At 37.8% G+C, this 15,714-nt stretch overlaps 1 protein-coding gene across 2 annotated transcripts in view; it reads left to right on the top strand.

Moving 5' to 3' along the window:
* The first annotated feature begins 12 nt into the window (after positions 1 to 12).
* The window catches only part of LOC139139807 (uncharacterized), a 135,682-nt gene continuing 119,980 nt past the window's right edge, over positions 13 to 15,714 (top strand). Inside the window, exons 1-5 of one of the 2 annotated variants that reach the window (XM_070708740.1) lie at positions 13 to 196; positions 4,334 to 4,523; positions 5,326 to 5,574; positions 10,760 to 10,929; positions 12,370 to 14,383. In XM_070708740.1, the coding sequence (XP_070564841.1) occupies positions 4,401 to 4,523; positions 5,326 to 5,574; positions 10,760 to 10,929; positions 12,370 to 12,448 (621 nt within the window). In that variant the 5' untranslated portion in view covers positions 13 to 196; positions 4,334 to 4,400 and the 3' untranslated portion in view covers positions 12,449 to 14,383. Of the gene's footprint in view, positions 197 to 4,333; positions 4,524 to 5,325; positions 5,575 to 10,759; positions 10,930 to 12,369; positions 14,384 to 15,714 lie in introns of those variants that run through there. The other variant, XM_070708739.1, reaches the window with a different exon arrangement.

Raw genomic sequence — 15,714 nt, 5'->3', positions numbered from 1 at the left:
TGAGGGCCAATCAGAACAAGATAACTCAACCTCTGACCGAACGACAAAGGCGGCAAACGACATTGATTAGCATCGGCTAAATTTGAAATATTTTGACAACAGCTTCCTCATCAATTGTATTCCTTGGTTAAATCGTTAAAATTATCAAGTTTCGATCGATTATGTCAGCATAGACACCTAACAAGAAGTTGTGACAGTAAGTACCGTCATATTTTACCGCTTTCCAATGGCTTTCATCAATTTTGGCCATGTTTTTGCCTGCATGCAGACAGTGAGTGGGCGACTCTGCACTTGGGTAGTAAAATACACGCACGGACATTGACAAGGGTGGAGCTCAGTGGAAAAGACGCATTCGAAACAAATACAATGTCGATGTACGTTTGGTAGCAGAAAGTGCCACAAGTATGTTTCGGAAACATGGAGAATAATGTCGGTTGATCAGTTTATTTTTGTGGTCTATAGTTTGATTTATGAGCTAATATGCTGAGGCACTTTTGTTCCGTCAGTTACTCGTGTTATTAATTTTCGCGTCTGTATCTCACACGTGATGTCTGTCAGCGTCCTTTGTGTGACCGGACACGATGCGTGCATATCACAATCGCCAGGGACCGTGGAACCGCTCGGAGGTAGTAGCCGGAGCAACCCTCCTTGCTCTACTCTGTGCGATAAATTGATGTGAGTGTGGAGGTTGCAGCGAGTAGACTAGCTGCTGTCTCAGTGATGTTGCAGTATACCGTGGTACTAACCAGACTTCGGGACATCCGTAGTTCAACGTAGCTACGTATCAAATAATCAATACATTGAACGTAGCCGTACTGTAGTCTAAATCTACTCTGTTCACGGCGCCCAGTTCGGGCCCAGTTCGAGTTTATACGACACCCTGACAGTTGCTGATTTGCTTAGAATCGGAACATGTTTTCTTGAGTTTCACAACGTTTACTTATGTTGCGAAAACCGTCACTGTGCAATGCAGTACCAGTATAGTCTTGTCACAGTCAAGATTTATTTAGTCTGGATTCTGGAATCCTATTCGCCCGCTTGCCTCTGTACCTCCGACGTACGGAAGTACGTACGGAGGCAAGCGGACGAATAGGATTCCAGGCTAATATTTATTCTGGTCGTTTGGTAAATGCGGTGTCATGTCACTGATTCCGATCTTTTATTATATTATCTTTAGTTTAGCCATGGTAGCTCCATGCTTTAGCTTTACTGTAGTTTCTGAGGCTTGTGAACATTTAAATAGATTGGTTTGAAAATCTTACCGGATTTCAACCATTTTCTGACAATTGCATTGATACATCATGAGAAAGGGGAGTTAACAATTGGAAGTCAGATCAAGCATTGAGGTAAAAAGTCTTTTTTCCATGAGGAAGTAACCGCTATGGATCAAGTGACGATTTATAGTAGCTTTATCCTGACATTATTACATGGCTAGTAGCTTAAAAGTTGAAATCCTGATTACACTTGACTGTAACTGGACTATTTTATGTAAATGGAATAGTGAATGCAAGCTTGGCAGATGGGGGTTGACACTGCACAAAGGTGCGCAAAGATAGATGGATCAGCAGGGAGTATTAGGTCAAAGGTTTTCCCAGTTGAATGCAATTACTTTCCTCAAAAGATGAGAAAATGATTGCTGGCTACAGGACCTAATTTAAACTAACAACTACATATTAAAGTACTAAATCTACAGAAAAAAGTACCCAAATTGCAACATATGCAATGGCAAGAAATTGAAATAAAATCTCAAAATTTCAAAAATCTATGAAATTACAAATGTTAAGAAGAAAGAAATCTACTGAAAAAATTTCATAGTAAGAAAAATTGTCTGGAGTCACAAACCTATATTTATCACATAAAACAAAATAAATACAGCGCTTACAGGCAAGCCTTGCCACTGCGATGCCTGGTATGCATGTTTTTTTACACACACTAAACGTTTTCATATCATTACTGTTGTGTGAAGATAAGAATGGACAGTGAAATGATCTAAATGTTATCACACTTGTGTAATTGGTTTGTAAAGTTGTTTCAAAACTTGCCTTAGAAGTTGCACTGACTTGTTATAATTGCGGTGAAAATCAGAGAGCTTTTATGGACCCCCTAATAAACACACACCATGGGAGTACACTTTGCGGTGCACTTCACATATGCAGAATCATATTACATTCGTACCGCTGCCCTGAGTGTCACAGCCTCAGCATTGGCATGTCATCCTCAGAAATGAAGACGGGCACTATCCGTGTTTGGGAATAGTACGAGAACTCGACTTTGAAACATATACTCGGCCATGGCCACTACTGAAATACAAGTGTGTGTTCACTTGTAGGAAACATTTATCCCACACATAGACACTAATCAGTTCCTATACCGGCGACAGGTTTTATTGCTTTACTTCAGCAATTACAGCTGAAGCCTGCTGTGAAACAACACTATCATCCGTCTGTTCTTTGCCGCAAGTTAATTACAAGTACTGATACTGCAGTAAGTTTTGGAACAACTTTACAAACCAATTACACAAGTGTGATAACATTTGGATCAATTTCACTGTCCATTCTTATCTTCACACGACCATAACAGGAAGGAACCTAATGACTGGATTGTTTGTACAGGATAAACAACAGAATAATAATACACCTAATAGTGTGCCTGACTTTAATTTGGATGTGTGTAAGTCAATAGCCATGTGGTCGTAAAGACATTAATTTGCACCCCAGACTTGTGATAGTAATCTGTCTCAAGGCTTACATGTCAGATATATTTCGGTGTCAGTTTTCTGTTGTTTATCCTGTACAAACAATCCAGTCATTAAGTTCCTTCCTCTTGATGATATGAAAACGTTTAGTGTGTGTAAAAAAACATGCATACCAGGCATCGAAGTGGCAAGGCTTGCCTGTAAGTGTTGTAAGCAAATAAGTTTATTATAAAAAGAGTTGAGAAGGAGGGAAACTTGTGCAGGGCTGCTGCTTCTTTTGGGATAGTACAGCACCATCTGGCTGATTTATTAATTGAAAAGCCCCGTAGAGGCTGAATGTTTACCTATATGCATAAAATTTGTTTATGCATGATGGGTGTCTGATTGGCTAGCAGTGTAGAGAAATATCTTAACCCTAATCTTAACTTATTGGAAATGTGATATTTTCCAAGATGACCCCACCAGGGAAGCTGCCACAGATTAGCCAAGTATTGTTATGCAAATATAACCTGTATGATCTTCAAAATAGAACTGAGCCTAAATCAAGTTCATATCCTACAGCTTTGGAATCAGAGGGAATCAGTTTACATAACAATGCATAATTTAAATATTCTTTTGTCGTGAAATTATGTTTTCTGTATTGTTATTACGAACATTTGAATTTGATTGCTCAAAGAACCCCAAGGTTTTGCCCACCTGTCAAAATCCCCTTGTGGAAAGTGCTGAGGGATATTCTGACAGTGAACGAAATGGTGCAGTTTCTATGTATTTGTATAAGTTGAAGGTAAATTAATAGGCATCTTAAGCATGCTTTAAGTTCAAGTGTGGTGAAAGTGGCCAACAAAAACATATAAACATTGATGTACCACTAGAAATGTATTAAAACTGTAATTAGCATGTCTACATATACATTAGACTCTCTCACAGTCACTTGTCTGCTATGCAGCTCTATCCTTACAACCATATGGTGATACTACCTCAATGGTCTTTCTAGTGAATGAGGCTCACCAAGCCAGCTGGGTTATAGTGTAGTGGAACCACCAATTGCCACCACTCCTGTAACCTCGTGAATGAGGTGTATTATAGCTTATAAAACACCATTTTATGGTCCTTTATTCACATGCTGGAACCTACAATGTAGAACTTAAAAAATTCAGGATATCCTTTATAATGTTGGTGGAAATGTCCAGAGAGACAGTGTAAGGTCTATCTATAGATTTTCCATGTGACTCTCATGACATGAAGTTTCAGTTATATTTCATATCCACATTTCATTTCGTTATATAAGTAGATAACCAACAGTTCAATTGCCCGGTGTAAAGAAGCTTCTTGAACTTCATCAACTCATATAACAAAATGTGGCTCAACTTATCAGTAATCCACGGTGTCATTACTCACATATGAACATTTTAGATTTATGGATATAGTGTTGTATTTGTTTTTAAGTAACTAATCATGAATTTTGTTCATGTACTTCAGTTTACACATATTTGGTGTAGGTTCCACTTCAATATCATATTCTTCTAAAAAATCTTGAAGCGACTCCGCCAAAAATTTGGGCACAATCCTTTACACTATTTGTAGGCTAAACTTGTGTCTCACTTATCTTCTGTCTTCTTTGTGGTACTTCCTCCTCAGGCGACATAACCATTGGTACAGAAGTCCAGTACATAAATAACAGTACCTCTCTCACCATTCATTAATTATGCCTCTCAACTGTGACTTCAACTGGGGACCCCCTGTACAGCAACAGTATCCCTTTGTATCACCACAGAATACTTGCTTCCAAATTTATGGAACCAAGCGGAAAGCACTTAAAAATGATCAGGTAAGCATATAATATATGGTTATTCCCAAAATACTGATATTTATGTCTGAGTACATCGTGCAACTGAGTTATTGTCCTAGACATGTAGTGTTGAGGACAATACCGAAGTGTACAATATACAAGGACATAAATCTCGGTATTTTGAGAATAATCTTATTATTATACACCTTTTTAGTTCAATTTTACCTTGCAAAAATCAAAACTAAAGTGTTTTTGGGATGCCAATCATGCACTGCACTGAGCAATAGTGAGCAGACTGGGAATGTGTTGAGCGCGTCTGCTAAGTGCACAGAACACAATTTCAACCCATACAGTGCAGTGCAATGCACCTGGTAGGAATTGTAGGTCAGCAGCATAATTTCACTCAAAATCACAGGTTTTGGATTGACCACTCTTACTTTCATGAAGTACTGAATGTTTAGAAGTATATCTTTTGTTAATAATTTAACATTATGGCTCCTTGTTCATGGCATTGACGTAGAGATGTTTTTGAGGTCAAAGGTCAAACAGAATCCAATAACACCCAACGTTATTGTACTTCGCCTCAAAGTTATTGGACTCTGCCCCTTCTGATACTTACTTTACAATGAAACTCCATAGGTTACAGACGCAGGTGTATAATAATGCATAAAATGAATGAGCAGTTTTCAGGAATGTGTAAAAGAAGGATCTGAAAGTCATAGCTGTTTTTATTGTTTGATAATTGAATTTTTAAACTAAACATATTTAAAATTTAACATTCTATTTCATTTATTCTGTAGCATTTACTTTGCATAATAGTGAATCATTTTGACATTGACAGGGCAATGAAGATTTCACATGCAAAAGACAATGTCATGGTGTCTCATCATCTGGCAATGTCACAGACCCTATACAAGATCAACACTTCGGGACAGTGCAATATTTGACAGAAAGTCAAGCATGCGTAGCAGTAACAGACAATCAGGAAGAAATGGAACATTCTCAAGTTCAAGATCTTCCTTTGAATCAGCACAGGGAACCCAAACAACAAACTCAGGAAATAGGAAGCGATGACTTGCAATTCATACAGGTATGTACTGTATAGTTTTTTACCAGGGATAAGAAAATCATTGGTCAAACTTTAATATCCTATTGGCATACCAGTGCAATGGGCATACCAAACAAGTTGGCTTTTTTGAGCAGTTGTTTATAATCTGTTTGGCAAGAAAGGTCCACAAAATTACAATGTAGACTTTGACGATAGTGTTTCTTTGCATTTGCTTGTCAGTAGTTACTGTGTATTCATACTTGAATTCATCTAATTTAGACAAAACCAAGCAGGAAAAAAAATGGTGCCTTATAATGTCACAGTGTTTGATGTAGTTCTTACCCATCAGCGAATTAGGAATCTTCACAAAGATGCCAATTTCACTCCTTCACTATGTAGACATTCCTGATCCACAATAATACATCTAAAGGTCTGGTGAAATGCCCATGTTGCAAAATCACAGAAATACAGTTGATGGTCTATAAAACAGTTACGTTCATTTCTTTTTTCGTTTAGCGCGTGTGATTATGAAATATGGCAAAAGAAAAATGCAATGTGGGCGTGTCCCGAGCCTCTCCAGTCGACTTTTTTCGGCTTTCCGAAGTTTGCCCGACGCCGTATCTCATAACGGGAACTAAAGTATTTCACACCTCCGTAAGCTCCCTACGGGGGGTAACTTCTAGGGTTTCCGCTTACATGATCAGGATAGTGTCCTCATTCACTATGGGAGAACGTTGTTCCTTTGGTGGCTGTAACAGCGGCAAGAACATGAACGACTCAACTGTAAATTATTTAAGTTCCCGTCAAGTGTTGAGTGTTTGAACCATAGGATGTGCTTGTCTCTGCTGGTTCGTACGATCGGCCACGGTCCCTCGGCTGAGCCTGCCTCGCTACTCGCTACACAGAAGGTTGGGACCGAAATGCAAATCAACAGCATGAACACCAACACTGAACGTTGTGACTGCCATTAAAATGCACTTGTCTACAACACGGAACGTCGAGACCGCAATGCAAATCGACAGTAACTTAAAACGTAAATGGGACCGTGATTAAAATGCACTAGGCCCTACAAGTACAACCACAACACGGAAGGTTGAGACCACGATGCAAATTAGCTGCATGAACAGCAACACTGAATGTTGAGACTACCATTAAAACGAACAACAACAAGGAACGTAGAGATCGCGATACCAATCATGGAGGTGGAGTCCTCCTTGATACAAATCGACAGCAACATGGAACGCGTCGTTGGGACGGCAATTAAATTGAAGAACAACTGGAAATACCGGACCACGAGGACCGCGATGCAAATCGACCGCAACATGGAATGTTGAAGAAAATCCACAACACAGAACATCTAGACCGCAATGTAAATCAACTGCAACACCGAACCTTGTTGCCTCGATTAAAATGCGTATGTCTGCTATGTATAGCAAAAGTTTCAATTCTCTCGAGCGAGCGTTCCTATGCCCGCTGTACACTAGACAAAATGACGTCAAATTTATGTCGAGGGCTCGATTGCGTGTGTCTTAGTTTCAATTCTCGCGAGAGCCATTTATGCATGCTGTACACTAGACTAAATGACGTCAAATCTCTCGCGAGACTTGGCTCGATTGCAAATACGTACGACGGAAAGAACGCAATAATACGGAAGTAGACACAGTTTTTGCGAATCGCCGAGAGAGAAGCGCAGATTAAACAAAAGACTAAAAAACCCACGTTTTTTCTTTATTTTACCATATTTTTTAAACAAAATTCAGTTTCGCCGCTGTGGCGAATTAGGATCGATTTTTTTTTGGCCACTTTGGATTTCGATTCGCATTGGCGAACGTGGCAAATGGGCAGCGCGAACAGTGTTTTGTTAGCGGATACCGGGCAGAGATAAGGCGGCGTTGGACCGCTATTCGATGTAAATGAACACACCAGTGACGTCACAGACGGCCAACCATTATCCCCGCTATGGGCGTGACCTGAGTGTCGCAAAATGACCCCATGAAAGCCGCGCATAGAAATATCAAAAAAATTAACACTTGCGCGTACTTTTAGGTTGCAATTATGTTGCGAGTGTAATAGTATTGACCCCCTGGGAAGATATTCAGTCACATGAACGAGACCATTTCACCAGACCTTTAAGGATGATAAATACCTTTTAGGCACTTTCAGATTTTTATTTTTTTCTCAATTGAACATGTCCCAAACCCCAATAAAGTATACATTTTCTGAAAGCCCTGATATAGAGCTATCCGACCAAGCATAGTGCACGGTCATTACTTGCATAAGAGTCACGTGACAAGCGTTTTGCTGAACCTTCCGAAAACCGGTTTTCCCGCCCTTATGCGAACACGCTGCAAGATTTCCGGTTGGAATTTCTTCATTGACAAGTCTTGACAATATCCTTCAAAACCATGTCTGCGATTTTTTCTTGGAGGCTCCATTCAAATTATATGGCGTGATAATTAAAATTCCTTGAAAGGCACCTTCGTCCAACACCTTTAAGAGCGCATTAAAAAATAACAAAGGCATATAAAGGAAATCCCAGACACGGATTTTGAGTTCATTATGTTTCCAATGGACGGTGTGAATTTCAAGCAGCTAGTGTTTGTGAGCGCGAATTGACGAGGTGCCAAAGAAGGGTACTTCATTCACACATTGAATTCGAGAAAAAACGCAAAAAACATGTTTTGATACTTCTACGCTACGGCATTTGATAATTAGACGTGCACGAGCCTCAACACGGGCATACAGTACTTTGTTACCAAGTGATGATGTCGGCCGGGAATGACAGTTGTTCAGAGAAAAAGTCCCAGGAAAATAAAATAAATCGCGGAAAACTACCAATTTTGGAGCCTTGCATGTCGACACATCGCCACAGCGAATGGCTTCAGTGGGAAAAACAATGACGTCAGCAGTCATTACTGATAGCGGGCGTGTCCTAAATTCATATGCAGATAAGCTGTTTGCGTTCCCCAGATCACACTCCCCTCACACGCTATATAGACATTGCAGAACCGTAGACTTGATAGCGTACTATCGCACTAATAGGCCAAACCCGGAATTCGAATCGACCACGGTACAAACAAAGCCATGTGCGCAAACGCGCATAGACGTACGTGTATTTCCATACGCGTTAGTACACATGTGGGTTTGTTTGTACCGGCATCACGTGATTATTTGGGCGTACTGAATCTGTAGAACGCATCGCGTCCTTTTTATTCCGGAGTAGAACCATTGCAAAGTTAATTCCAGGACGCGCCATTTCTACGTTGACGCGCCACTAAGGGCGCAACATTGTATGAATGGGTCGATCACGCAGAGTTCACGTAGTTCATACATTCGCGTAGCTCCCCGAAGGTCATTACCTCAGTCATAGTGTGATATGTAAAACGATTCAGTTACCTATCAACCTTTGCAATTAAATACCCACTACAGCATATATGGTGGTACATAGGAAGCTGGGTAGAAAGGACTGATGTAGGGGCAACGGTGTTTTGGAGCCGTACGCATGTGGCATGGCCGATGAATATATAACAACGGCACTGGCCGCTGCGTAAAGGTGGAAAGCTAGTCGACACTCGGATTTTTAACGCCGGTATAGTTGATGAACCCAGGATGATCGGGCAGTCCCTTAAATTGAAGCGTTTGCAACGTCTACCGTCCATACAAACAAAACGTTGAACACTGCAAGGAAAACGTCCATGATCGTTTTGAAGAGCAACACATTTTAGGTCGAACACATCTCGTTTTCCAGAGTAGCCAGGTCTTTGCATAGAACAACACCGCTGTGTAAAACCCTTTGGCCAGAACCAATGATCGTAAATTTGCTAATACATACGAGTTATGTTTAAAAGTTGATGTATCGATCACTTTATTTAGGTCGTACGGGTTACAGTCTCGTGCTATATCAGTGTATGAGTAGCCTAATTGTCGATGCGTGCAAATCGAGGGCCACTCTCGGAGAAATCCTACCGGTGCGCTAAGCTTTGATCATGATCGTTTCCACAGTCAAAATCACAGTCCTTAGCAATTTGTACAGTTGTTCAAGTCCGAAATATCAATAATTCATCACATAAGTTACGTAAACAATTGAATCAAACCAAACGGTTTGCTGTTGCCATTATTGGGCCTGTTGCGTACGTACACCTTTGCAGTAGGCTTGGTTGGTTACGGGGGCCCGATCTCCAGTATTCTCCTTTTCTTGACTTGATAGACTATTGTATTTTCTGCAGAAAATTCAAGGTTTTTACATGTGTGATGATGATGGCCCCGATTTTCTAAAATGGCCCCCTTGGGACAGGAGTTGGGGCCAACAGTGGCCCGTTGTTTTTAAATCCTAGAATGAACACTGTAATTGTTTATCTAACATTGCGAAAAAGACGTCAACCACCGTAAAGCGGCGTGTGCAGGCTCAGACCAACCCTAAGCAAAGAGTGATAAAACGTCGCACTGCTGAGAAATCGTCGTTGACACGATGTCTTGACCACACTAAGAAAAATGACTTGCTCTCTGGTGTAGACTATGTCTGGAACTGCACGAATACTTGTTTATTGGACTAGGCTTCGACAAACATTTAATTACGGTTTATTGTTTACAGACGGAAGTAATCCTGGTGTTTGGAGAAGTCACAGCACGTCATTATGTAAATTAGCTAGTGCAACGCAAGCGTTGTGTCACTCAAGATGGATTATGGAAATAGCAATGCAAATGTGTCCACAATGTTTACAAAAGCTTCCCGATTTAACCGGGATAGCCACGTGCATTTGTTTTGATTTTTAAAAATCGTGAATTACACGGAAACCATTCCTTATCTTGAACTGGCGACACATCTCAATTCTGGGTCTTACTTCAAGGCGTATTCTCAGAGAATTTTGAAAATTTGACAGAAAAATGAACAATTTGGTATTTATCATCCTTAACTCACACCTTCTACTAAGTTAATCAAATGTTCTTTTGAACTTAAACAATACTCTGGTTTGCACAGAATGATATGTGATATGTTTATGGCTGTGATCAAGATGTGTTCTTCAATGTTCATTGTATATTTCTACGAATATTACCTTACCCTTTGCAAGTTCTATGAAAACATGATATACAATGTAAAACTTAAGCTCTGTTAATTGTGTCAAATGTAGAAATGCAACAAAAACAGCACTTATAATACAGGAATAAAATTGAGTAATTGTCAATACTAACATTACTTTCAATGTAAATCTGTTTTTCTACACATTAGGAAATGACTATGGAAAGCAATGACTACTGGTGTGCACCCATGTCACATTTGAACAACACACTCAAAATGCAAGAAGATTTAGAAGATGATCGTATACGTATGGAATCGGACTACACACCAGATCCTGAACAGTACAGGAGTTCATCTGCTGAAAGTGTCCCACCACTAGGGTAAGCCATCGTTTGGTACCCTGTATGTATGCATGTATAAAGAAGTTATTTTTAGAATTTTATCAAATTCTACATAGAATGGAAAATTTATGTGTTTTTTTCTTGCAAGTTATGTATGCTTAAAGTAGGTGTGCGTTTATGTCAGTGTGTCTTGTAAACTTTAATTTATGTATTTTAATTTATGTAGCAAACATTTCATGCATATGTAGTGACAGCAATTCATCAGTGTAAGCAACACATGCATGTGCCACTGCAATGTAACAGAATCAATTCTTGTCTGTTGTGGATGTGTTTGACTTTGAAGGAAATTTTTGCTTCAAAGTGTGAATATCATTTTTAGTTAACTGAATGTGAGGATATACTTGCTGTACACCATCATACCAGTACGCGGTACATGATTTTTTCATTACAATAATGTCTGCTTGTATCTGTAATTTTTGTATTAACTTTAATTTACTTTGTTCCTGTTGAACAAAATGTAATCAGTATGAGTTCAAAGGGTCCGATGTCAAAAGACCCTTAAATGATACCAATCTTGCTGGCAAAGTCATGTTCCAATTTCAACAATGAAAAGAACCATGTCCTTTCATTTTTGTCATCAGTTTTGCATCAAGTGATATGCCTGTTATACAGGTGAAAACCTGTCACCATGCACACAGAGAAGTTGTCAAATCATACCAGAACCTGCCAAAAGAATAATGAAAATGAAAATTGTCCATCTACATAATATTTCATTGACAATCTAATGGAAGATATTGTAAACTATAAAGGTGTTCATACTTTTCAGTTAGATGTCATTTGACAATCACAGTATACTTATCAACATTATTTAAGTTTGCAGTCAATTGTCAAACATTTCATGAAATATAAATAACAAAAACAGGAAATTGGTCCCTTTAATCATAGGGTCTGTGTTTTCTAAGATCACAGTGTACTTACATGGTGTAGCAGATTCTTAGTACCTGTGACCCTGCAGAAAGCATGTCAAATTTGTACATAATTTACAGATCACCTTGAAGAAAGATTACTTACAATAAATGAGTCTCATGTTTGGTACAAGATTAATAAACTTTAGAAAGGCAGAAAATCAACAGCATTAATACTAAGCACAGGTCAATGTTACCATTTGTCAATCAGCTGCCAGTTATAGTGGACAAAATGAGAATGTCTGTTCATCATGCCAAGAAGAGTAATTTATAACATGTCATTAGAGGCTTTGCATTGGCACTTGAGAGCTGAATGTGCAATATATTAGCTATTTGAACATTTCATTCTGTTAATCTAAGCAATGCAAGCAATGATAACTAGTTCAATATGAATAGCAAACTTTGCCGAAAGAACAGTGAAGTTTACTGTGTCACATGCAAATTCACAGAATGTTCTAGAAATAAATCCAAAAGTTTTGGTATTTTAAAGTATATTTTGTGTATTTCTGTACAGGTATGACCAAACAACAAGTGGTCGAGTGCGGTGTTACTGTAGACAAAACTGGCCTGAGATGTTGGGACCAACTGTTTAATATAAACATTTTGTTCTACTTCTATGATTTGAAACTTAATGTACCGAAAACTCTGCCATGTGTGAAGTGTGATGCCACAGAAAGAAGTTATGTAATTCCATGATTATATTGTAATTGTGTCTCAGTGATTCCCTGATATCAGTGTATAGGAATCTTTAAAATGTATCTGATATGCTTGACTTTCTGTCTGTAACTGTTGTATTTCCAAGTACTTAAATTCCCAACTTAGTTTGTGCTTAGGTATTACACTATATGCTGTGGTTATAATCAGAAGTGTCTTTCCAGACAGTCAGTTTATGTTTATGTAGATAGAAGAATATTTAGAAAAGAAATTTCTATACAAGGTTTTGCAACATGTGTGAAGATAAACAAGGATTGACCTGTTGTAATATCACAGGATTTGCACTTGATTTTATATTAGTGATGTTTTTTGATTTTACCATGACTGTTTTCATACCTATAGGTATACTGAAATATCCAAGGTACAGCTGTTATTTCAAAGGTTTGAGCAGTTTTAAATGTTTTTTTTCAATTTTTCACTTTCCTTGCATGTTGAATGTAAACGTACATTATTTTTAACCTTTGATGGCCTTTGTACTGGAGATCACTGCACTGACTTTTATAACCAAGTGACAATCTATACCCACCAATATGTATTTTGTAAAGAAACGCCATTTTCTTGGAAAAACGACTATGTTATTTATCATGATGCAAGGAGCTATGAATTTTTACTATTAAGTTTCTGTGATGTTTAACAATATATTGAGGGAAGAAAAGCTTTTGCTAATCTAATAAAAGAAAGTTCTATCAAGTTGTATGTCAAGCATAAATGAAAAACTGCCAAATTTAGCAAGTCAGCTAGTAAAATTATGCTGTTTACCTGTGTTAGTCTGGTACACAGTGCTAGACTGGAAGCAAATATTTTATTTTTCGGAGAATTAAAACTTTGTGTCCATCGCCATAAATTTGTGGTAACCACTGTATCATATTTTTACAATTTTGAGAATTCGGTTATTGGGGCATGAAAGTCTATGTATATCGTAGGAGTTTACTCAGCAGTTGTGCTTTAGATCAAAAGTGTTTCACTTTGTTTAAGTCACTCAGTGGTTTAATATCCTGATTTCAATGTGAGAAATCTATCACAGTACCTTGAAATAAAATCACACCTAATTTTCATTTGTCAAATTAATACTGCCAGTGTGCATACAGTACTGGTAGTATAAAAGTTTATTTTGAGACTCTGCATCAGTATTCTCATTAAGTAACAATGGAATACTTCCATGTTATAGACATCCTGTTCCATAACAGTTCATCAAAATACGTTTGACTTCTTTTCATCACAGAATAGGATTAGATATCCTCACTAACAGCATAAACAATTAAACCAATGGCAATATGAGATACTGAAAAATTATCTGCATTGATTTTGTCAAAATTGTAACACTTTGGGAACTTTTTCTTAGGAAGTGTTTTCTTTTAAAGAATTTCCAAAATACAGGAATACTGGAGAAATAAGATGTATGTATGTGTATGAAATGCATTCTAAAGCATTTACTCAGACCTTGAGTACCATTGACATTTGCCTTTTTTAACTACTGTAAGGAGCTTAAAGGCTCTTATTTAGCTTGGCCACTCTTTTAAAAACTTCAAAGAAAAGGCTTTTTGAATATTTTGTAAGTGACTTGCCGTCATAAATTTATATTTTCTAGCTTTTGTATGCCAGCTTTTTGTATTTTTTGTTTATTGTATTCAAAATTTCCTTCAAATTTTTATGCAGGTGCAGTCTTTGTACTATATTCTACCGGTACTGTAGTATAAAGTTTTGTCTCACTTGATGTTCCTGCATCACATTTTTAGATGTATATTTATAGGACATTTTTCTACTTGTTGATGTCATTATAGATTTTGAATAAAAAATGATTAATATATCTTGAAGAGTACGTTTGCCTGTAGTTTTTCATGTGTTCTGTTATGTATCCCTTGAAATCACTGATTAATTAAAATGAAATGTAGCTAAAGGGGAAGTCATTGCAGGAGTTGAGTTGCAAACAGCTGTAACTTCCTTGCAAAGTTTTATTACTGAGTCAGATTTTGAATTAGTGTAACATTTCAGGAAGAGAGAAACAACATCTTTTCCTGTAGAATGCCACATTATAATGTAAGGACTAAATTGCGGTACCATTAGAATAATGTAAGTAATGGCAGTTGCAATCAGCGTTTGCAAAACGGGTCGTTTATCCCAGAGCTCCTCACACTAAAAAGGAAGACTACACTTCTGACTTACAAATAAATGCTGAATTGTGGACAGTATTTAAAAATTCTGAAAGTTATATCCTAAATATGTTGTAAACCAAAAATATAGCAAAAACCTTAGTAAATTTCCTGTTAATTGCAAAAATCATTGTGACCTCTGTTTTCTATTTTATTTCTGACTTATGTTTCTTGAGAGAGTGTCATGACCTAGTCGTCACTGTCCAGTACCATTATAGACAATGAAAGCTTGCGTCTACCTCTGTGTATTGACATTTGTCCACAAAGTATTGGGCAATACTATGGGCCTAAGGCCAAAATGGTGCCCAAAATCGCCACAATGTCGGTCTGTTTTACACTGGATATTATTTCAGCCATAACTTAAAACAACTTTCGCCAGAATATCATGCAATTTGGTCCATAGCATATTTATGAGAAGATCTTGATCTGGTTAGATTTTGTTAGTGTGGACTGCATAATTAATGGTCGTTTGCGTAATTAATTGGCTATATTTCAAGAATTACCGGACTGGATTTGATGTAACAGCAGTCACTCAAACTGTTTTACGGTCTCACTATGGCAAAAGTTTGGTGGATAGGGCTATAAGATTGTAAGCTAGCTTATTTACATATTGAAAGAATTATCAATCTGTTAGGTGTGCTGGTCATAATTAGGTCAAGTTTCACTGAAAGATCGATCAGCATGACGTACTGGGTGTTTGTTCATTTGCATATTTAATGAATTTGTGTTATTAGGCTGTATCAAAACTGAATACACTAATTTAGACCAAACGTCTGCCATTAATTGATCATATGGAAGTCTACTTATGGTGGAAGTTTTGTAAGCATAACACTATGATTATTAGCTCACTTGCATATTTATTTTTACTGAATACATTTTCAACAAACCTCTACTATACTATTTATTGATCATACTTAGGACTACCTATAGTGTAAGTTTGATGAGCAGAGCATTCTGTTAATTATTTCATTTGCATATTTAAAGGGCAAATAAGG

The sequence above is a fragment of the Ptychodera flava genome, chromosome 9 (assembly GCF_041260155.1).
Source record: "Ptychodera flava strain L36383 chromosome 9, AS_Pfla_20210202, whole genome shotgun sequence".
NCBI lineage: Eukaryota > Metazoa > Hemichordata > Enteropneusta > Ptychoderidae > Ptychodera > Ptychodera flava.
This window is presented reverse-complemented; position numbering and strand designations above follow the sequence as displayed.